This window comes from Trichinella spiralis, assembly GCF_000181795.1.
Source record: "Trichinella spiralis strain ISS 195 chromosome Unknown Scfld6, whole genome shotgun sequence".
Lineage (NCBI taxonomy): Eukaryota > Metazoa > Nematoda > Enoplea > Trichinellida > Trichinellidae > Trichinella > Trichinella spiralis.
Window position 1 is genome coordinate 4,747,714 of NW_003526945.1, and position 22,895 is coordinate 4,770,608.

The 22,895-nt window shown below is 35.1% G+C and overlaps 5 protein-coding genes across 5 annotated transcripts; 3 read left to right on the top strand and 2 right to left on the bottom strand.

Annotated features, from left to right (window-relative positions):
• The first annotated feature begins 733 nt into the window (after window positions 1-733).
• Window positions 734-6,069, top strand: Tsp_08836 (formin 2 Domain protein). Its single transcript, XM_003374061.1, has 15 exons — window positions 734-739; window positions 810-973; window positions 1,621-1,679; window positions 1,743-1,810; window positions 1,865-1,974; window positions 2,040-2,134; window positions 2,251-2,335; window positions 2,407-2,575; window positions 2,739-2,850; window positions 2,949-3,246; window positions 3,309-3,444; window positions 3,493-3,618; window positions 3,639-5,278; window positions 5,334-5,713; window positions 5,876-6,069. The coding sequence occupies exons 1-15, from the start codon at window positions 734-736 to the stop codon at window positions 6,067-6,069; spliced, it is 3,642 nt and encodes a 1,213-aa protein (XP_003374109.1).
• A 1,839-nt stretch (window positions 6,070-7,908) lies between these two features.
• On the top strand, window positions 7,909-11,207 carry Tsp_08837 (mismatch repair endonuclease PMS2). The gene is made up of 14 exons (XM_003374062.1): window positions 7,909-7,979; window positions 8,044-8,158; window positions 8,202-8,371; window positions 8,431-8,610; window positions 8,702-8,795; window positions 8,923-9,007; window positions 9,063-9,950; window positions 10,008-10,122; window positions 10,189-10,356; window positions 10,437-10,534; window positions 10,605-10,720; window positions 10,857-10,961; window positions 11,037-11,072; window positions 11,151-11,207. The coding sequence occupies exons 1-14, from the start codon at window positions 7,909-7,911 to the stop codon at window positions 11,205-11,207; spliced, it is 2,298 nt and encodes a 765-aa protein (XP_003374110.1).
• A 655-nt stretch (window positions 11,208-11,862) lies between these two features.
• Tsp_08838 (Emp24/gp25L/p24 family protein) lies at window positions 11,863-12,702 on the bottom strand. The gene is made up of 4 exons (XM_003374063.1): window positions 12,544-12,702; window positions 12,390-12,487; window positions 12,141-12,330; window positions 11,863-12,036 (listed from the first exon to the last, which is right to left on the bottom strand). Exons 1-4 carry the CDS (start codon window positions 12,700-12,702, stop codon window positions 11,863-11,865), a joined length of 621 nt encoding a protein of 206 aa, XP_003374111.1.
• Window positions 12,703-15,046: 2,344 nt separating this feature from the next.
• Window positions 15,047-17,743, top strand: Tsp_08839 (serine palmitoyltransferase 1). Its single transcript, XM_003374064.1, has 9 exons — window positions 15,047-15,180; window positions 15,238-15,331; window positions 15,480-15,552; window positions 15,850-16,142; window positions 16,175-16,264; window positions 16,339-16,446; window positions 16,542-16,637; window positions 17,131-17,282; window positions 17,659-17,743. The coding sequence occupies exons 1-9, from the start codon at window positions 15,047-15,049 to the stop codon at window positions 17,741-17,743; spliced, it is 1,125 nt and encodes a 374-aa protein (XP_003374112.1).
• A 1,330-nt stretch (window positions 17,744-19,073) lies between these two features.
• On the bottom strand, window positions 19,074-19,572 carry Tsp_08840 (conserved hypothetical protein). Its single transcript, XM_003374065.1, has 2 exons — window positions 19,470-19,572; window positions 19,074-19,183 (listed from the first exon to the last, which is right to left on the bottom strand). Exons 1-2 carry the CDS (start codon window positions 19,570-19,572, stop codon window positions 19,074-19,076), a joined length of 213 nt encoding a protein of 70 aa, XP_003374113.1.
• Between the last annotated feature and the right edge of the window lie 3,323 nt (window positions 19,573-22,895).

Below are 22,895 nucleotides of genomic sequence, written 5' to 3' on the forward strand. Positions count from 1 at the left end.
GAACATTGACTATTCACTTTGTATTGGTGGAATTTTCAGTCGAATCGGGGGGATATTGTTGTAATTATCCAATTTCAAAAGCATTACATTGAATTTTGTTTTTGAATATTTTAATGTGTTGTTGGACAAAAGAAAATATCGGCTAAATTTCCACGTCTACACACGCGCGGTAATGTGTAGCTTGAACTTCTTGCTCCGCTTTCAGCAGGTGGAAGAGCGGTTTGTGTGACAGGCAAGCACGCGTGGAATTTGCTAAAATTACACTGCTTTTTAATTTAATTGTGTCAACTTTTTGAGATATCTGTTTCACAGTTTTGCAATTTCAAGAAAAAAACATAAATTTATGAAAATTAATCGAATCGAATTAGTTTTCTTTATTTACGATAATTATTTTTTTACCAAATTCATATACATTATTACACGCTTTTGTAATGATGATTTTTCTTTTCTATTCTGAAATTCGTTGAATGCTAAATAGTTTTTAGCAGCTTGGCAAAAACTGCTCAAGCAACAATCAAGTGTAAAAATGTAGTTGGTATTTTTTTTGCATTTTGAATGAACAAAAGTGTATCATTCATCATGTGTGACATGTGAATGTTTGTTGTAAATTTTAAACGATACGTTAGAGAAATGTTAGGATGTTAAAGCTGACCTCTTTTCTTATTTTCCTTCAACATTTTTCACACACTGGCGTTGTTATTGCTTTACTATATATACATATATACATGTATATATGCATGTATGTATGTATGTATGTATGTATGTATATTTTATACGGTCGACTTTGGTCAAAATTGGCATAATTTAAGTGGGATAGACGATGTTCTATTGCGCCTGCTCGTGCCAGGTTGCACTGTGCAATCACAATCGGTTGTAACTGGGAATCTGTGCTAGTTGCTGCTGCTGGACGCTGGCTAGCAGCTACTCTTGCGATTATTACTATTATTATTATTAACAAGCGCAATGTTGTCAGGTCATCGTTTATCATCATCTTTCTCGCAAATATGTCGTCTTGTGGACGGACGGCACGGACATGCTTGAAAATTGAAAAGAAATTTGCAAAGCAAAAAATATTTTCTCTCTTCTCTGAGCAATTATACAATTATTAATTACCACCATACGTTTACGGTCGAGAGTTTATTCTTTTATTATTAGCAGCTAGTAGATCGAATTGTATAAAAATAACTTTATGCTATCGTTATCGGTCAAGTCAAGTCAAGTAGTATGTCATTTTTAGATGAATTGCTTGTTCGCATTTGTTTACCTTATATTTATTATATGGTTGCACATGCACATACACACACGCACACAGATGCATCCATGATCGAGTGTACTAGAAAATAATTATTGTTGTTGTGTTGTGTTGCGTTTTAAGCATTCAACCTGATAAATTCAACTAGAAAAGCTTTCAAAGATTGTAGAAATTAAAATTTCTGTTCAATGTTTTTCATCATTGTTCATAGTTTTATTCATTAGTAGTACGGTACAGCAAAACAAAAATGATGATGAGGAATAAATTGGAACGTCTTTAATGGGAAATGTAAATTACTTCTAATAAGTGATACTTGTGTTGTAATAGATGATGATTTATTCATGTGTTAACAGTGTTCTTTATTTTAGAAACGGTAATAATATTGTCGTAAGGACGCAGCTTTCTTGCAGAGTTCACACAATAATTGGTATGAAATGAAATATTTTAAATATTACATGAAAAAAATTTAAATTTTCTTCAATTATTTAAGAAAAACTGTTGAACTCAACCGGTCGTGATTTGCGTCGAATTTTATTTTCTTTGAAGCAAATATTTCAGGTAAAAAATAATTATTAATATTTTATTATATATATATATATATACAATTTTCAGGACGACAAAGATTTAGTTCATGAATTTGTTCAAAATGATGGCCTAGCGTGCTTGATAAAAGTGGGCGCAGCGGCGGATCAAAATTACCAAAACTACATTCTCAGGGGTCAGTGTGTAAATTGATTTTCAATAAGGCTGCTGCAATGTGCAAATTGATAAACTTTTACTATTTCAGCTCTAGGCCAGGTGATGCTTTACGTCGATGGAATGAATGGTGTCATTGCTCACAACGAGACTATTCAATGGCTTTACTCTCTTCTCGGTTCTCAAGTATGTTGTTCGTATCATTGCATGTCAAATTCTTTCATTTCTTAAATTCCACAAATAAATATAAATATAAATATATGTATTTCTTTTTACCAACTGGAAATTAAGTTATTTAATAGTAATAATTTGTGAATTTTATTTTATATCATCTGATAATACTGAAAGCTTTGGCGCTCAAATTAGCACTCGACACATTTGTACTCAGTAATAAATAGATAAATAAATATATGACAAAGATAAGAATGTAAAGCATGCAATTTTTTTGCACGTTTTAGTCAAGGTCGCGTGATTCATTCTGTTAAAGGAAAAGCTTGCTTGTTTGCAAAAGCAGTATTGATTGCGCGACTGCCGGAAAACGCAGCATTTAGTAATGAAAATAAGTTTCTCACTTTTCATTTGAACAATATGCAAAAACGACCTGCAGCTCAACTGTTCTGTTCTGAAGTGCCTTTTCGTGCTTGGCATAGAATAAGATAGAAATGCTATTCAGCGTGAGATCAAAGTTTGCCATATGCAAAATGCTGTTTTGATTTTTATCAATATTGAAATTACTTTCGCATAGATATTTTCTTTTGCTTATTCACACCGTCTGTCTTTGATTTTATAGTTTCGTCTGGTGGTGAAAACGGCGCTTAAATTATTGTTGGTGTTTGTCAAATACACAGAATCAAATTCTTTGCTTCTTCTTGCAGCTGTTTACATTGTTGACAGAGAGCGAGGTTATTATTATTATTATTATTATTATATGCTGTTTGTACTCTGTTCTTTTTGCATGCAAATTTAGTGGTTGGTGAAATTCTCATTTTCATTTTTCTAGGTGTACCTCCTTGGAGTCATGTAATGGGCATTTTGAATGACAAAGACTGTGGGGACACGGAACTTCTCGTGTACGCAATGACGCTGTTGAATAGAAGCTTAAACGGCGTCCCTGATCAAGATACTTATTACGACATTGTCGATGCTTTGGAAGAGCAAGGCATGGAAGCTACGGTGCGGCATTTGCAATCTTTGCGTAGTCGTGAATTATCTGAACAATGCCGAATGTACGAAGCGATGCTTGATAAAGAGGACAGCGAAGAGGTTGCCACTTCGAATGGCGGCATTACTACTAAGCGGTAGTGCTTTTGAATTATTTTCAATATATACATACAGTATATTCTGTTTTTTTCTTTTTAAGTGCTGGTACAAGAACTGGGCACAATTCCGGGGATCGACGTAGTAGTGGTGTGCGCGAAAAAGTGCAACCAGATCAAGAAGTGACTTGCCGAGTGAAAAAGCTTGCCTCAAATCTGGAAAACGCCGAGAGTGGTAACGTTAACTTTTGTGTGTGAAAATGAATGAGAATAACTTTTTATTTGCAGCTGAACCCAAAACCGCTGGTCTCTCAGAAAAGAAAAAATTGTCAATGGATTTGTTGTACAAGAATAACAGCAACAGCATCAACAACAACAACAACAACGTTCCGGAAGAAATACAGCCTACAAACGGTGAGAGATCAGAATCTCAGAAAGCCCCTCCAAGTCGACCTGTTTTGGCTCCTCCACCGGCTTTGCCAGATTTGAGTTCGTTGGACAGTGTTGTTGAACAGCCGAAACAGCGCATCGGAGCGGTGCATTCTTTGGCTGTTAAATATCAGCAACAGCAGAAGCCAGATGTGGAACCTTCGCCGGCGGGCTCCAACTCCAAAGGGGAACCGAGTGCTGCGAATGACGACGAATCCGCTGCCCAACCGGGCGGTGGTGGTGGTGATACGTTTGCCAATGCGTTGAGCAGGGCCAGGAAAGGGATGGAGAAAAAGTTGGCTGCCCGTGAAGCGATCGATACGAGAAAAGAGAGTGAAATTCAATGGGAGAAAGCGTTGCAAAATTTGAATCGACCGTTGATTGTTAACGATTTGGATTTTACCGAACTGAACGACGCGGACGATCAAGATCCGCTCCGTTTGGTGCGGGCGCAGGAGATGTCAGCGGCTGGGGGCGGGGCCGATTCACTGTCCAGACCGCCGCCTCCTCCGCTGTTTGCTCAGACGTTGGGTTCAATTCCTGGCCCACCTCCACCGCCACCTCCGCAAGCCGCAAGTACCGGCGGTCCTCCGCCCCCTCCGCCGGTTGCGAAACAAGAGTCCGGGATGGGACATCGGTCTTCAACGGCCAGTCGTGCGGATCGTGTTGATTCGAAAACGGTGAAACTGCACTGGAAGGAAGCCCAGTGCAAGCCGCTGCCGGGTGTACTCGACAAAGACGGTGGCATATTTTGGCAGAAAGTGAAGCCGGTCGCAATTGATACAGAAAAGTTGGGCAATCTGTTCGTGACCAAAACCAAAGAATTGGCGCCGAAGAAGAAGGACGACAAGAAGCTTGAAATTCGTGTTCTGGATACGAAGCGCAGCAACGCGATCAACATCGGCCTGACCAAATTGCCGCCTCCTCGTGCGATCAAAACTGCCGTGTTGAAATTCGACTCGTCGATCATGAACAAAGAGTGCATTGAAAAAGTGCTCTCGACGATGATGCCCACTGCGGAAGAGCAAGAAGCGATCGCCGGTGCGCAGGCTGCCAATCCCGACTTGCCGCTCGGCAGTGCCGAGCAATTTCTGCTTATGCTCTCTGAAATTCCCCAACTGCACGCCCGACTCCGACTCTGGCTTTTCATGCTCGACTATGCCAACGTGGAACGTGAAGTGGCCGAGCCGTTGATGGACTTGAAGCTGGCAATGGAAGAATTGGACAAGAGCCGTACGTTCAAGCAGGTGATGGCCACGCTGTTGGCCGTTGGCAATTTTCTCAACGGGGCCGAGGTGCGTGGTTTTCAAATCGACTACTTGGCCAAAGTGCCCGAAGTGAAGGATACGGTCCACAAGCATTCTCTTGTTTATCACTTGGCGTCGATTGTTCTCGAAAGCTTCCCCGACTCTACGGACCTGTACTCGGAGATGGGAGCGGTGGCCCGTTCGGCTAAAGTCGACTTTGACGAGGTGAAAGCCAATTTGGAAAAACTGGAAAAAGATTGCAAATCATCCTGGGACTATTTACGAGTAGTCGCCAAACACGAATCGCACAGTCTGAAAGAGAAAATATCCGGCTTTTTGACCGACTGTGCCCAGCGTATACTTACTCTCAAGATTATACACAAGCGTGTTATCAATCGGTACATTTCAACCTATTGCCACTTGCATGTTGAATTATTTATACGTTCCATTCAGATTTCGCAAATTTCTCCTCTACATGGGTATGCCACAGCCGGCGATCAAAGATACGAAAATTAACACAATTTGCAAAACGATCAGCGAATTCGCTTTGGAATATCGCACGTGCCGTGAAAAGATTTTGCAGCAGAAAAAACGACTCCAAGACAAACGTGAACGGAACAAGACACGAGGCAAGCTCATAACTGACGCCAAAAGCTGGACGCAACGCAACAACCCCACAAATTCTTCTTCAACTGCTGAAAATGCAAACGCTCAAAAAAATCACGAAGAATTGAGCAAAGTGCTCAAATCGACAGGCAACGCAGACGCCAGCTGGAATCTGTCCTATCCGGGCTCAAGAACACGCCAAAAGATCACTCAACCTACTGCTGCTGGTATTGGATTGGATTTTTCAATATTCTTATTTATATAATTAATTTGTTATTATTATTATTATTATTTCTTCTTCTTTTTCATTATTCACAATTTTCACAAATGATTTCACAGATCACAATTGAGATGACTGGATGGATGTTGATGTTGTTTTGTTTTTTCAGAAGTTAGATCGACTATGGGTGAAGCGGCTGAATCTCCTGATGATGAAATCTTGGACGGCTTGGTCAAAGCGGCTACAACGACTGGCGATCATCCGCGTGAATACAGACGACGGGCAAGGCAGTTCAACAGAAAGTCACTTAGACGTACGCGAACGCTTAAACTTGTTGACGATCAAATCAACGGAACGTACTGATTGATATTCTTCTATTGATCTGTGTTTCAACCAACCTTTACCTTACTCACTCATTCACTCACTCACTCACTCACTCACTCACTCACCTTGCTTAAGTACTGTACATAAGAACCATCTATCTACACAGTACTGTATTTGTATAGAATATATGCGCCCATATATAGCTATATAGATATTTCTTTATGCGTATGAGCAGCGTTGAAATGGAATACAAGTATAATTGTTTATGTAAACTTTGTTTTTTTCATTGCTTATTATTATTATTATTTTGCTAGTTGCATTTCAAATAGCCTTTTCAATGGCTGAAAATTTTGTTCTCTTGCTGTTTTGCTTCTTGCTTGCTTATTAACTGACGTTTTTTTGTTTTTTGATAAATAAGCCGGAGAAGCTTTGAAAAAGTGTTGCTTGCCTAAATTCAAGGCATTATTGTTCAAGTAAAAAATGAAAAAAAAAACAAAGAAATTGTTCTGCTTTTTCATTTTGATATTTGTCGACAAATTTTGAAGCCGAATTCTTTCTCTTCGTCTCTCTGTGCAGACGTTAGTTACTACTACACCTGTCTTTCAAACGCGTTAAACTGTTTTTAACTTTCATTTAAAAATTTTTTCACAATTGATTATTTAATTTAATTTAATTTAATTATTAAAATTATTCAAAATAACACTTATTAAATAACAGTTTACTTGTTCATTCATTCATATTGAATAAGAAGAAAGATTTTTTTTAATATATTTTTTCTTTCTTACTTCAAAACAAGCTTACTGTATAAATTTATTTTTCTGTTGCATGATGATTGACATAAAAGGCAGCTTTCACTTGCACTGCTTTATAAAACAACTTTTCTAAGTACATTTTTAAAATGTATATTCAATTTTTTTCGAATACATATACATACATAATATGTACCTGATTTTCAGTTAACTGTAATGGTTTCAGTAAATTTTATGTTTTTACATTTGTGGTGTAAAATTGTGCACGAAACGAGTAATTCAACCAAACAAGCAGTGCTATTTTTATTGAAAACATTACTTGACGTAATCTTTTAAATTATAAATTGAATTACAACCTAGCGCATCAAGTGCTACAAAAGTGACAGAATTTTGTTTGTTTTTTTTTCAACTGACGTTGTCAACTTGGTGTTTGTAAGTTGTCAAGTGATTGTTCTTCCAGTTATTGTTATACAGGTGCTATTACGTTTGCAAAAATAACGCAAATGTTGATAACTTATCAGTGAAGTCGGCCGGACGTTGCATTGCATTGTTTGCAACTTTAGTTAGCAAGACAGTATTGTTTTTGCAGGACCAGCTAGCTAGTTTACCGAACAGTGGAAAACAAAAATGTACAGAATCTCAGAGTGGTATTTTTTGTTTTAATGCGTTTCAATGTTTTAAGGTCAAACGATTTTTGCCAAAGCAGTTCGACGGTGAAACAGCTGAACGAGACTGTTGTGCATCAAATTTCATTTGGACAAGTGATCAGCTGCATGACAAATGCAATAAAGGAACTAGTGGAGAATGCTCTTGATGCCGGTGCGACAGCAATTGGTAAAATGGATATTTTTTGATTTTGCAATCCATTTCTGATATTAAAATGCAATTTTTACAGCAAATAGTTATTTCATTTATTTTCTACTTTGTACATATTTTTTTATTGAAGACATTACGTTGACAAATTCTGGAATTGAGCGTATTCATGTAGCTGACAATGGAACCGGAATACCAGAAAAAGATTTTCAAAATATTTGTAAGCATGCAAATGTGTTATTTTAAAAAATCTATTAACGTAGTCAGGTTTGATATTATTTTAGGCAAATCACATTGCACATCGAAATTATCTGTTATGGACGATCTGTCTCGCATGAAGACATTTGGCTTTCGTGGCGAAGCTCTGTGCGCTTTATGCCTGATTGGGTAATTTGTTCAATGGCTATTATTATTTTATTAATGAACAAGAAAATTGCGTTTGAAATTTTAGCGACGTAATTATTACAACTCGTCATGCTGATTCTGAATTGGCTTATCAGTTGCACTTTGATCGGTCTGGTCAGTTAACTAAACAAGTGGCCTGTTCACGTCAGGTTCGCCAAATTGTAATTAATAAATACAATAAATAAATGATAGATTTATTTTTAGATTGGTACAACTGTTGAAGTGGCAGAAATTTTTCATCCATTTCCAGTTCGAAGAAAATCGCTAATTCGAAGTGTTCAAAAAGAATGGCCCAAACTGATGCACATGCTTCAATCGTACGCATTGTTGCCATCAGCACTTCGCTTGCAGGTTGTTAATAAGCAAAAAGGAGGGTAATTTTATTGAATAATTGAATTGCAAATATGTATATTTTTTGCATTTCCCCTCACAGTAAACAGTCGGTCGCGTTTTCCGCATTGAGCAGTGAAAATTTGCGCGAAAATATTTGCTCGGTGTTCGACGTTGGTCAGCTGAGATTGTTGATGGAATTTGTTCAAACTGTACCCAACGAAGAAACCCTTGAACAATATTTGGTGAAAAATTTCGACCCTGCAGAAATTGACAAGATCAAGTTTGATTGTTGGATTTGTTTTTGAATGAAAAGAAAAAAAAGAATTTCTTTTTCAAACTTCAGTATTCATTGAATGAAAATTTCACTTCAGAATTGTCGGCTTCGTGTCAAGTGTGCAACAGGGCCGTTCCAGTGGAGACAGACAATTTACATACGTCAACAATCGTCCCTGTGAAATTAGAAAGGTATATATATGTTTGTGTGTGTACTGTAGATGAAAGAAAATCAAGTTTGTTGAGAATTTATTAATTTTTAAAATACTTTTGTTTCCATTGCACATGTATGTGTAATTTTTGAAATGACAATTGTTAGATAACTCAATTGGTCAATGAAGTGTATCATCAATTCAATCCAGTTCAGTATCCTGTTTTCGTTTTGTACATCAACGTTCCGACAGGTAAATTTGGTTTTTTTTTCTATTCCATTTTATCACTTGTTGTTTTAATTCTGAGCAGAGATGCTTGACGTGAACTGCACGCCTGATAAGCGTTTGGTTTACATATCGAGGGAAAATTTGCTTTTGGCAATTTTGCGACACTCGTTGACCGAAATGTACGGGCAAAGTTCTGTGATAATGTCTTGTTCGTCACGGTGGAAAACTTTGGACACGCCCCAAATTGAAGACGCCACAGTTTCGGATGTTGTCGGCAACATTGCCGCCAGTGATAACAACTTGTCACCCGATTGCAGCAGTTGTTCCACTGCTGGCGGGAGCAGCAGCAACAAAGTCAACCTTGTCAGAGGTGTGAAAAGGTTGTCGTCCCGTAATTGTCGTCAAGATCATCAACTGGTGCCCATTCGAACGTCGGATATATTGGAAGCGTTCGGTTTCAAATCGAAAGAGAAGAAAAGCAGACGTCACAAGGAGGAGGGGCAGCGGCTTCACGGTGCAGAGGATGGTGGCAACGGTTGGCAGCAGGGTGGGATTGATGCTGTGCAGTTGGTCGCTTCGACGAGCGGCGAAAGGATGAGAATCAGCTGTTGTGAACCGCTTGACGATGAAGCAGCCGTAAAAAACTTTTCCCACGGCACAGCTGATTGTACAAGAACGGTACAAGAATCGTTGCCGTCGGTTGTTCATTCGACTACGGATGAGGCGGCCAAGTTTAAGCCCACTGCCGATCCCAGGGTAACAATCCCGGCGGCGACGATGGAGGTGATCAGCGGACAACAGCTGTCCACTTGTGGAAAAAGCGAATCCGCAGAAATTGAAGTTTCAAAAAGCGTGGAATGTGTATCCTCACGTGGGGGTGTGTGCATTGCGCGGAAGTATTACGATTTGCAAGTCAACTGGGATGATCTGGAAATACGTTTGCTTGGATTGATTAAAACTTTTGGTAGTAAATTGTTGTGCTCAATTTGCAATGGTAAAAAATTGAAATTGAATTTTCATTTAGACAACAACAATTGTGCAAAGACGAGCTTCAATGACATGAATAATAGGAAATTTCAAATCAACGTTGATCCTGCCAAAGATGCGCAAGCTGAAGAAGAGGTGAAGCGATTTTTAACGTAATTTGTTTTTTATTCAGTTATTTTTTTAATAGTTGCATAAATGTTATGTGCATTTTATTCTAGTCGAGATATGTTTGCTGAAATGCACGTAATTGGTCAATTCAACTGTGGCTTCATTTTAACCCGTCTAGATGATGATCTTTTTATACTTGATCAACATGCCAGCGATGAAAAACGAACATTTGAAACAATGCGACGTTCGACAGTTGTTCAAAGTCAGCTGCTTGTCCAGTACGATCAGTGAATTGTCATTTATTTATGCATTTTATTTTGCGAAATGTTTAATATTTTAATTTTTTCTTTTTCACTAGTCCAATTTGCTCAAATCTTACACCGTTCGACAGACATGTTATTTTGGAAAATTTAGAAACTTTTAAAAATCTCGGTTACACTTTTCAATTTCCACCAGGTACGTGTATGCTTTTTCTTTTTTATGGATTTTTATTTGTACAAATTTTTTTGTCCCTTGCATCTTTCAGAAGGAAGTGATGAACCTGTGAAAATAGTTTCCCTGCCTGTTTGTCATGGGCAAATATTTGATCAAAGAGGTGATACGACAGACAATATTTTAACATCGAATTCTTCCTTCCGTGTTGTAATTTTTTATTAATGCAAATTTCAGATTTTGACGAAATGATTTCCAAACTTTCGCAGTTTCCAGTATGCTGTTATCTTTTTTCCAGTTTTTTATTTTTTTATTTTTTTTTTGCTATTTTGACATTTATTTTTAGGGTAATTTGTGTATGCCAACGAAAATAAGGTCAATTTTGGCTTCGAGAGCATGTCGCAAGTCTGTAATGATTGGCACCGCTTTGAGCATGGAAGAAATGCAGCAGGTTTGGTGGTCATTTTTGTACAATACTTCAAACAAAAAAGCAGGCAAAATTTTATTTAATTTTTTTGTATTGCAGATTGTCGAAAGGCTATCCTCAATTGAACATCCTTGGGTAAGTAGAATTGTTTTATTTTGAATAAGATTAAAAAATTGAATGCCGATGATTTTTGTTGAAAGCGAAATTTTGTAGAATTGTCCACACGGTCGTCCTACTGTAAGGCATTTGATTAATCTAGCAACATTTTGATGATTGGTGGGTGATTTGATGCATTATTATTTATTTTATTTTAATTTTTTTATCTGTTATTTTATTGTTTTTTAAAAATTTTGCTTCTCATATTTTACCAATTCTACTACTACTACTACTACTACTACAATTACAACAACTAATAATAATAATAATGATGATGATGATGATGATAAGAGTTCATTATTAGTGAGATTTGTAAAAGAAGTTTCACTAGTCAGTCTACTTACTTTGAAAGTTGATCTTGTATTTTCATATTTTTTGTACTGTAAATTTCTTCAAATATTCAAATATGTTTATTACACTGAATTTCAGTAAACAGGAAGATTTTGATTTTTATTTGAAAAAGAAAGAAGGTATTTTTTTTTCATTTGAACAAAAGTGAAAACAAGAGAGACTGTTTTCAACATCGCAAACATTTCACCATGTTTACAAATCCCGTAGGTAGATAGATAGATAGATGCATCATCCTAGGTGAATAATATCCAACAGGAAATTAACGTCGAAGAAATTTTCCAATTCTGGATCGTTCTTCGAATAGACTTTTTATTAAGAAAATCTGAAAGCAAAATTCCACTATGTAGCAATCTATTATGATTTTGTTGTTATAATTGAAAAAAGAATATTTTTTTTGTTCTATCCCAAGATTAAAGAATCATACTTGCAATGCACCGATGACAATAATTGCGGCTGAATTGAACATTGACCAAAAATTGACATGGCGAAGTTTAGAATCCAAAAAAGCACGGTCCTGTTTTTCGTGAATCCTTCCGGAACGCATTAAATTTTCGGCAGTCATTAATCGTTTTCTCATTTTTCCAAGTCTATCCTGAATATATTTTTATCTCACTTTGCGAAATCCAATCCCAAACAACGATGGTGTTGGACTTTTAATAATATATATATATATATATATCTTTTTTTAAAACTAACTTTCATATTTCCAACTGTCATATCCATTCCTTCGATAATGTTGTGCACGTCTAGGGTTGTAATTTCTTCTGACACTTCTTCGCTGTCACTGACGAACATGTTGAACAAAATGTACACCATTTTTGCCGTTTGATAGCTGAATGAGTTGTCAAAGCAAAATTTATAAGTTCCTAATCCGTGCAAGGGTATTCTAAAATTTGAAACAATTATTTTTCACTTAAATTTGTATTACAAAACAATTATATATACCGGTGTGAATTTTCAGTTGTTCTTTCATCTTCAATTATGAAATTTTCATTTGGATCAATAACATACAGTCGAATATCATAATCACCGCCACTTAATACCTGAAATGATGATAATTTTTTTGAAAAAAAGTAAATAAATAACATTTGAATTATACTTGATAATAAAGCTGAAGGAAGGTGTAATTGGTGTTTGTAACTTCTACGTAGAAGCACTGCACTTCTGAAGCTTCAATGATCGGAGTCAGCGACTGTTGACCAGCTAAGCAGATTTCAATTGCACAAGCAAAAGCGACAATACAGGACAACAAATTCATCTTGAGCTTTCAATTCTGAAAATAAACAATTGATGATGAATTATTATTATTATTGTTGTTGTTGTTGTTGTTATTCATTCATTCAATCATTCATTCATAAGGATATGAACACTTCAGTAACTAGCATAATTAGATGTTTAAAAGATGCTGATAAAGATTAAGCTTTTTCAGCGGCAGGTGAAACGCAGAACTAACTGAAAGCGGATTGACAGAAATCCTAATGCCACGTCGACTTGTTTATCAAACATTTAATCAGTACTGACTGTATGTGCATTCTACAAATAAACCGCTTAATTATAATGGAAGCAATATTTTTAAGAACAAATGGAATACTTCTTTTCTGTTACATTTTTTTTCAATAATTTTGTTTGATATACATTTAAATTCATATATAGAACAATGATTTATATTTCTTTAATATAATATTTTATCTTGTTGGTATTTGCAAAGTAAAATTCATTAGATATTATATACATATTTGTTGTTAAGGTGAAAGGATATTATTGTTTCACTTTCCAGCTTTCAAAAATAAATTTCAATGCAGTCAGTTGACTGTTGAATTCAATAATTTGTACTTTTTGAATTATGTTCTTTGTTTTCCTCTTGCCTTATTTACAATATATTCAATGAATGTGAAATGATTATAAACTTATAATACATTGTGATATTTGTAATATAAATAGAAAATAGGCAAACAAAAGCTTTTTCACATATCATGATGGTTTTTGACGCTTGGATGATTATTTTTTGTATTTAATGTCGATCAGTTTTTGGAAATATGAGTTTTTTTTGAAATGTGATTAATAATAATAACAATAACAATGAAAGAAAACTTTTTTTTGGTTATTTTATCACAATGGCAATCTGGAATTTAGCATAAACTCGATCCATTTCCATCCACTGCTTTGTATGAAATTTCACTATGTTGTCCAATGAATCGATTGGTCCGCCTGTTTAAGCTTTTTGTGTTGAAGCCGAAACTGTTCTTTTCATCTTCAATCTTCAACTTCAAACATGTTCCACTCTGTTTATTTTTGATTGAAGGCGTTCGACGGGCAAATTTGCTTTTTGCAAATTAATTTGACAGAAGTACTCCAACGGAGCACTGTATGCATTGTACTGTTCTTGTTCTCGTCTTCACGACTGTTTTCTTTGTCTTCCTCTTTACCCTCACGCCGAACCAACTGCCCACATCCCGTAACTTGATTTTCCCCAAATACAGTACAGTTATTTGTGTTGAACATCAACAACGACGATGACCTTACCTGTGGAAATGACCCTGGTCAGCAGTTTGGTGTTTTTCTAGTCATCTTCTCATTTTTTTCTGTTCGCTATTGTTTTAATTTTAATTTAAAATTTGGACATTGAATTGAAGTGGTGAAATTTGAATTATTCAATTTTTACAATTCCATTTGTAGTTATATTTATTAATCAATCTGTGTAAAAATTCCATTCACGGGCAAAAACAGGTTGCCCTGTGCTTCACGCGCGCGCGCGCGCACACACACACACACACACACACATATACAATTGTCCAATTTCATCGAAAAGCTGTTCACTTCTGTGATTTATTTTGTATACATGCCGGCTTTTATGGTCAATTTCTTTCCATCAATGCTGGTGCTTTCTTCCAATATGCAAATTTATTTCCAATCACTGCAGTATCCCAATGTAAACAGTGTGTAATCGCCATTACGATTACTATTATTATTAATATTATTATTATCTCTGTTGATTCTACTTTGTGCCCATGTTTCTTGATTTGTACGTTGTCTGATTTGATTGATTGATTTGATGGATTGATTGAATGAATGAATGAATGAAATGAATTCCAATATCAAATTCATTTTTATAATTTGATGGACATAAATGAGCACACATATTGTTGTTCTAAATTGATGATGCCCTTTCACTTGAAACTGTTATTATTATTATTATTATTATTATTAGATGTAAAAAAATGTTTTCACATTCTTATTAAAATTATTTACTTAAGGTGGAATTTCTTCTCATATTCTTCTACTTGAACATTTTTCAATCTGAAAAATGGGAGATCGACCTCTCTATATTGCCATACCGTACCTTTTTTTCCATCTCTTACGAAACATTGTCAACTCAATCTGTTCGGTAAATGTCATTGAAATTGCATTTTCATTTTTACAAGTGAAACTTTCATTCCAATCTCCAAGGCTCCATTTTACCACGTCTGCGTTGAAGTTGCCCTTCTGATATGCATCGTTTGGCTAGTCACTCACAAAGCTTACGTCATCTCTGATTCCACCGACCTCACCATAACGGTAATTACAATTTGAAATGATTTTAATGTTTATTCAGTTTTTTATCAATGGAAATTATTATCAACTGTACATTTGAGGAAAAAGAAGAATTGATCATCGAATGGAAGCCAGACTTGTTGGTACCACTGCCGGAACAGTGCCACTTGCCCGAACCGCACGGACCAATGATAGATAGGTGGATGTTTTTTTTTATTAACTTTTCAGCTTGCTTTATATTTAGTATATTATTCATTTTCAGTGGTTTGGGAAAATACGTTACAATTGATGGAAAGGAGTATTTGAATTTTGCTACGCAAAATTTTCTAGGCTTGGCTACAGATTTAAAAATCCAGGTATATACTTCTTCATTCTTCTGGTGATGTACTTACTACAAATACGGTTTTTCATGAGTTTATCCCTTTTTTTGAACAGAATTTATTCGTCTGTTTTCTTTTCTTAGTCAGTTTAAATTGTGCAATTTAATATGCTGAACATTTCAAGGATTCTGCAATTGCCGCTCTTCATAAATACGGCGTTGGTGCTTGTGGTCCCAGGGGATTTTACGGTACAATAGGTAAATAATTATGTTTTGTTTTTCGTTGCTGTTGTTTGGATGTTTGGAAAAGTTTGTTTATCAAAAAAATGCACTCAGTTTGTAGAATCCACACTTGAGAATGTATTTGTCTCATTCGAAGAAAAAGTTGGAACAATTTTACTTGTGGACTTTTCTTTTACAGTATATCCTACTGATTGTTAAGTAATTCTGATGTGATTGAAATTTTCTCCCAGATTAGAATGGATTAAGAGCAGAGCAGAAAAATCAAAAAAAAAACAACAACAAATACAATTCGATATTTCTGTGCATTTGCAGATATTCATTTGGATCTCGAAGAACGACTGGCTGAATTTATGCGTTGCGAAGAGGCGGTTTTGTACAGTTACGGTTTTGCGACAATATCCAGCGCCATTCCGGCTTATTGCAAGCGTGGCGATGTTATTTTCTGCGACGCCGGCGTCAACTTTGCCATTCAGAAGGGACTCCAAGCGTCCAGGAGTCGGGTGGAATTTTTCGAACACAACAACACCAGAGATTTAGAGCGCCTGTTGAAGATTCAGAGAAGGAAAGACATTTTGGCATGTGCTGTGCATAGCCTGTGCGACTGGGTTTGTCAATTTTGACGCATTCCAATTTGTAGAATCCGAAAAAAGCTCGAGTCACCAGACGATTCATTGTCGTCGAAGGTATCTACCTCTACTATGGGGACATTTGTCCGCTGGTGGATCTGGTAAGTGCGATGCAGCAGCGGGTGGAACATTTGCATCCAGTGATTTGGTTTTCGTTACTTCTTCTTGTTTGCAGTTGAAATTGAAATGGAAATACAAGGTGCGATTGTTCATCGACGAGAGCATATCCTTCGGTGTTCTTGGTGCTGGTGGACGTGGTGTGACGGAACATTTTGGTGTCGATGTGAGGATGTGATTATTATTATTACTGTTATTATTTTTATTTTGCAATTGAAACTTGTTGATCAATTTTTTCCTGTATATTTGTTTGAAATTTAGCTCGACGATGTGGATATGATATCGAGTACCCTTGAAAATGCAGTTTCATCTATTGGAGGTTTTACTTGTGGACGCTCTTTTGTCGTCGATCATCAAGTAGGTTGAATTTTTTCAAAAAAATGTTCTTTTTTTATGAATAAACCAGAGAAAATTTCATCAGTGAACATTTTTTGTTTTGCCGAAAGGATGCAAGACAGAGGACAGATTTATCATGTGAAAATTACAATTTTCACTTTGTGGGTGGGGTGAGAGGATTGTACACTTTAGCAGACGTGATGATGATGATATAAGAGTTTGTTCGCTTTTTGACATGATTTTTAATTGTTTTTTCACCTGTATCTTATCATGGCCATCATCCGTTTGAATATTCATAAAAAGGAGAATAATGCCGATGCTTGGATGTTTGTCATTGTCTTGTTCGACGGACAATTTTTCTTACTGCTGCTGCTCAAATTTGAAATTGGCAACGCTCACAGCTGGGTGTAAAATTTCTGAATCGTTTTCACAAAATCATTTTTAATACTTTCGAGACATGCATGTTGCGTTTTTCTATTGTTTATTTGTTCAGTTATTCATGTTTTATTTTTAGCGTTTGTCGGGTGCGGGTTATTGCTTTTCCGCATCTATGCCACCGTTGTTGGCCGCCGCGGCGATCAGGAGTTTGGATTTGATGCAAGACGAGCCGGAACGATTTCAACAACTTCGCAAAAATTCTCACCAACTATTCACAGCTTTGAAAAGGTGGAATCAATTTACTGGAGTGATTGGAATGCCAAATTGCCAATAATTAATTAATTTTATTTGGACAGGTTGAGAAAGTTCAAAGTCGACGGCCAGAGGGGCAGTCCAATTTTTCACTTACGCACAAAGCTGGCGCACATGAAGTCCGATCTCCTCGATCAGCTCATAAGCAAGGTAAATTAGATTTTTTTTTTGATATACTATAAATTTTCAAGTTTTTCTTTCTTCTATTTTCAACATATTAATTATAGGGGGAAGAGAATGGCATACTGCTTACCAAATTGGCCTTTCTGCCAGCCAGAGAGTTTATGGATATTGTTCCCAGGTAGAATGAAAATTAAATAATTTTTTCCAATTTCAATTGTTCATTTACTAGCGTAAAATTGGCAATCAGTTGTGAACACACTGAAGAAGAAATTCAACGGTTGATTGATCTCGTCAAATCGGTCGACAATGCTTGAACCAATAATAACTTAACTGCTCGCTTCTCCACTTGAATCCATCGCAGAAATGGACTCTCTGTTCTCATGCATAATATACAATTGTTGTGATTTGAATTGAAATATTGAAATTAGTTTTCAACTGAGAATTTATTTATTATCCATTCTTATGAGTTTGTGCTCGATTGACATTACTTACGTTCGTCTGGGATATCATGCATTAGCGTGAATTCTAATCTGCCTTTGTTGTTCTTGTTGGAAATTTAACAAATAAATCGTATTTTGTGCTATGATGTAGTTCATTTATCTGGAAAGTGACAGTGGCTTTGTTATTTTCCTGCAACACTGTCTTTAAAATTTCAATCTCCATTTAATTACATCTACTGTAACAGTGTTTTGTTTTCTTAATGAAATTGAAAATAACTTACAATTTATCAGTAATTGCAGATAAAATTTATTTACTTTTATTCATTCATGGATACTTACCGTTAAATAATTAATACCTGAAAATTTAAATGGTTACTGTAGACCCGTGTGTTCACTTAGCCTCTGCGGTAGCACTTTTCCTGTCTTGTGAAGGGATTGGTTTTGTTTGGTGAATTTTCACTTCACAGTATTAAGTTTGGGAAATGTAATTTCAAAGCCTATCATATGTTGAACTGTATGAATTAAGCGGTGGTGAAATAGCAGCTCAATGGCGCATGATAATTCTCTATGAACAGTGTGGATAATCTCTGTTAAAGATTTGGTAACTCGACCCATTGTAAGCAGAACAGAACTGTCAAACTAATTTTGAAACACTATTCACAATGATTTGTTTGGACAACATTTGAATCACTGCCAGTGCCCGCTATAAAGCACAATGTGGTGGTATGTGTGCGTGAGATGAAATTGGAAGCATCTAAGAATTGCGTCATCAACAGAACGTAGAAGATGAGCTCTAATTGTGGTAGCATCATTTAAATAACATAAAAGAGGCTTTTAGAAGGAAAACATCGTAGCCGAATTGCAATAAATGACAACGAAAAAGTTGAAAAGTAGCACAGCCAACGAAAAGAACAACTCCGTCTGTGAATTTTTCATTTTTTGCGATTGATAAACAGCAATATAAAGCGGTGTTATGATAATGGAACGTCATATGCATGTTGAGTGTAAAAAATTTTCTTTCACTCAGCTTAGCACGAAACGAATATTTTCGTCGTGTCTTGACTAACAGAATTAGTGGAAATTAAGGACATAAAAATTTGCATGTGCATGCGTTATTAATCACAATGCACGCTGAAATACAACTAACACAACATACGTACAAACTAAACTCATAACTTTATTTAATTTGCATTATTTTGGCTATTCAATTGTACGTAAATGTGAGAGGTAATATAATCGTTAATATTCTAAACCTGTATCTCATATATTGCTGTTTGTGTGATTTCACATTAAAAGTTTTGAAAATAATCTTTGCTGAAATAATACATGAACGTTCAATTGAATCATAATAACACAACAGAAATAGAAAAGTATTTAGATTAACGAACATCATGAAGTTATCATGAACAGCATATCATTGGGAATTGTTCAACATTCTGTATACAATACTTTACTGAATTTCAATGAAATCGTAATAACTTTTAGCAGTTGGTAAACTTTACCGTAATGTTCATGTACCATTTCACTATAACTTAGAAAAAATCAATTTACATAACCAAAGGCAAGATCATATTATTCCATTTCCGTGAACTTGACCTACTTTTCAAAATGTCATCTTCATAGTAATCAATGTGAAGATCATCAGTCAAGAAATTCGATAAAGTCACCTCTTCAATATCACCGATAGTTAAGCGGTAAGTCATCTTTACAATTGTACTAACGTGTTTTGTATGTATCACTACAGGCTATTTTAGTTGCAAATTAATGGATCTCAGTTTCGCTGACTAACCTTCATCTCAGCTTCACAGACTGCATGTATAATAACCATTGTATAATCATCTATCTACAATAATGAACATCTCCTTGCGATACGTAGGAACTTAGTTCAAATCTCATTTTAGAAAAAGGGATTTATGAAAGAAATATTATGTTACAATAAACGTTTAATCTGAAAATCATAAATTTCATTGTACGCTACTACTAAATTGTTATCACCGATTGCAGTAGCTCATATAAAAGGTCTGAAGTACATGCAGCCTGTACTAAACAAATGGAAATCAAGTACAAATTCTATGTTATTCTGTTATTACAAAGAGCATCCTTATTGCGGAAACGATTTCCTGCGTCGAAGTAAATTTTAATCAAAGCCACTTCTATGCGTGACTATCAAACGCATTTATTTTTGTCTTTACTATTAACATCCAAATTTAGTAGCTCATTTACAGCAAAATCTCAAAAACTACGCTACTAGGAATTGTGTGAAAATGTGATAACAGATTTTGCATTTTTTTGATTTATCTATATCACTTGTTTGAAAGATTTTCGTATAGAAATCAAAATTTCATGGACTAAATAGGCTTCTCTGTTTTGGGGGCGGAACAAAGTTCTTTGGCAATATTTGCATTTTCTTTCCAAAAATCCATACATATGGATAGACTAAATTGTTTTGCGACACTGCATGGAAAACAGCCTTGAGCTCAGTACGTGGAATAAGTGGCTTCTGAAGTTGGCACATTGCCTATGTGAATACACAGTGAATTCGTAAATCTGAAACATTCTTCAAATGCAACTGGCATGCGGACGATTCAGAAAATGGAACAGCTTTGGTATTTCAGTGAAAGAATCATCAAAAATTTTGCTGCTTTGCACAATATTTCTTACATTTTAGCGATCGAAGTTTTCATAATTTTTAGGACATTTTAATTTGATGGAAGTTGCTTCAAATCGGCAGGAAATGGGCATAGAACATCTCATATACTAACTCTATATTAATTCATCCCTTTATAATGCACTATTGACATCAATATCTAATGTTGTTTCGCTTTCACATTGATCAATCCTGTTTGTACTATCGTATGCCTTCCATATATTTCATTTCTTAATAAACAGTCATATCACTCATTACTGTGCTGTACATCATTTTCATTAACTTAACTAACTTTTCACTGATATTAAACTTAGGCCTATTAGTAGTAGCTAAATTATACATTTCAAAGCTGACTAGCAATTTATAAGTTTATTAACAAATTTGCTTGGGGTTTCATGTTTGTGTATAATTATATTCATAGAACTGCTGATCCGATCTAAGAAATTCGCTTAACTCTAATTTAAACAGACTTGATTTCTTGCGTGTATACTATTGAGCATTTTAAAGACCTTGTTCAAAAGTTTGCTTTCTATTAATTTGTTTCTTAATTTGTTAAAGTCTAAATTAAAGTATAAATTGAATTTAGAAGTTATGGATGCTATTACTAAGAAAGATCACGTGGATTCACCATTTTACTGAATTTCATTAAATAATTAATTGTAATTAATTTTACCACATAAATATCATAAAATAGTAAAGCTTGGAATATCAGAAAACTGACCATTAAAATGAGATCAAAATTTGACAAATAGCACGCATCACAATAACAACCAGTAAAAATTTAGGTATGCGACAACGAATAAAACTCATCGCAACAGCAATTAATGAACTTTAACCGACATAAAAACCAATGAAATTTTAGGCCAATCAAATGTCGAGCGGCATGCCTTTGAAGTATACTTGGGGAGTAGAACAATCGATGATTTTTTCAGAAAATTGATGAAATATTTAGTACGCGATTGACGCATTTACAAATAGAAACAACCCTACATTGGATTAAAATTGCATTTACATATTATCATTTTGACTAATTCTTATTTCTGATCGTATTCAGTCAAGGAAATAGCATTAACAAAAATTTGAAATTTTTTGGATGCTGTAATTTGTAAACAAAATTCAGGAACAAATGTTTTTTAAACAAGAACCTGTTTTTGCTCAAAATATTGTGGATTTCTTGATAAACTTTAACAAAATCATTTTCTATTAATATCTTTTGAACTTTTATATTTTATTTCTTTTCCTTTTATTCCTATTAATATTTCATTTTTAGTATCAGTTCTTTTCACAATATCTCGAGAAATACACAATTGGGCAACGTGGGACCAAGTACATTGTTGTTTTCTAATTTTTTCATACATCTTCACACTATTTTTGGAGAAAAATAGGTTTTATGAAAATTTCGAAATTTCGTGGGCTACAGACTTTGCTGTTTACGCGTTTTGGGTGAAAAATGCTTTTTTCTCAATTTTGAAATCCTTTTTGGCTATGGTTATATATGGATAGATTAGAGAATTGTGCAAAGTCTGATTGAGCACAATATAATTCTTGTGGAAAATTTGCTTTTAAAGTTGACAGTTTGTCTATCTTAATACACAGAAAAGTTGCCCATCGTTAACTTTCTTTAAACTGAACTGGAGTTTGTGAGATTCAGCTAATGAACCATTCTTGGCATTCTACTGCTATAATATGTCAAAATACGCATCCTTGTGCAATATATTTTAGTTTTCAGGAAACCAATTTTCCGTCATTTTCAGCCCATTTCCATTAAGTTGTCAAAAGTTGTTTCAGACCTAGCTAAATTGAGAATTATTCATTTAATGTACAGACTTTCTATTAATTTATTACTTTATAATCATCAACTGAAAGTCATTTCTAAGGATATTGCTCTTAATTGTCGATTAACACCTAATTGTCTTAACGTATGCTTAGCAAATATTTGCTCTGTTTGAAACGTAATCATTTCATGGATTACAATGCTGTTCATGATTCGTATCATTACATAACCTTCTCATTGATACCAAACCTGCGGCTATTTTGATTTATTCTCGTTCTCAGCACTCCTTGAATTCCACATAACAAAATCAGCCTTAAATATAGTATTTGTTTTGATAATAATTAGTTCGAAATGGAATGAACATAATCAGACTAACAACTGAGGATGAAACAATATCTCTGTGCACAGATTTGGTTCGAAATCAAAAACACTAAAAGCATGTTTCCACTAAATTCGAGCGACTTATTTATTGCATGGTTGATCACGAACTACACTTTTACGTAAACTATGGGTATATTCATTTTCAGTAACACGTATTCGATGATTTTTTCAGAAAATTAATAAAATATTTAGTATTCGCTTGTCACATTTACAAATAGAAACAA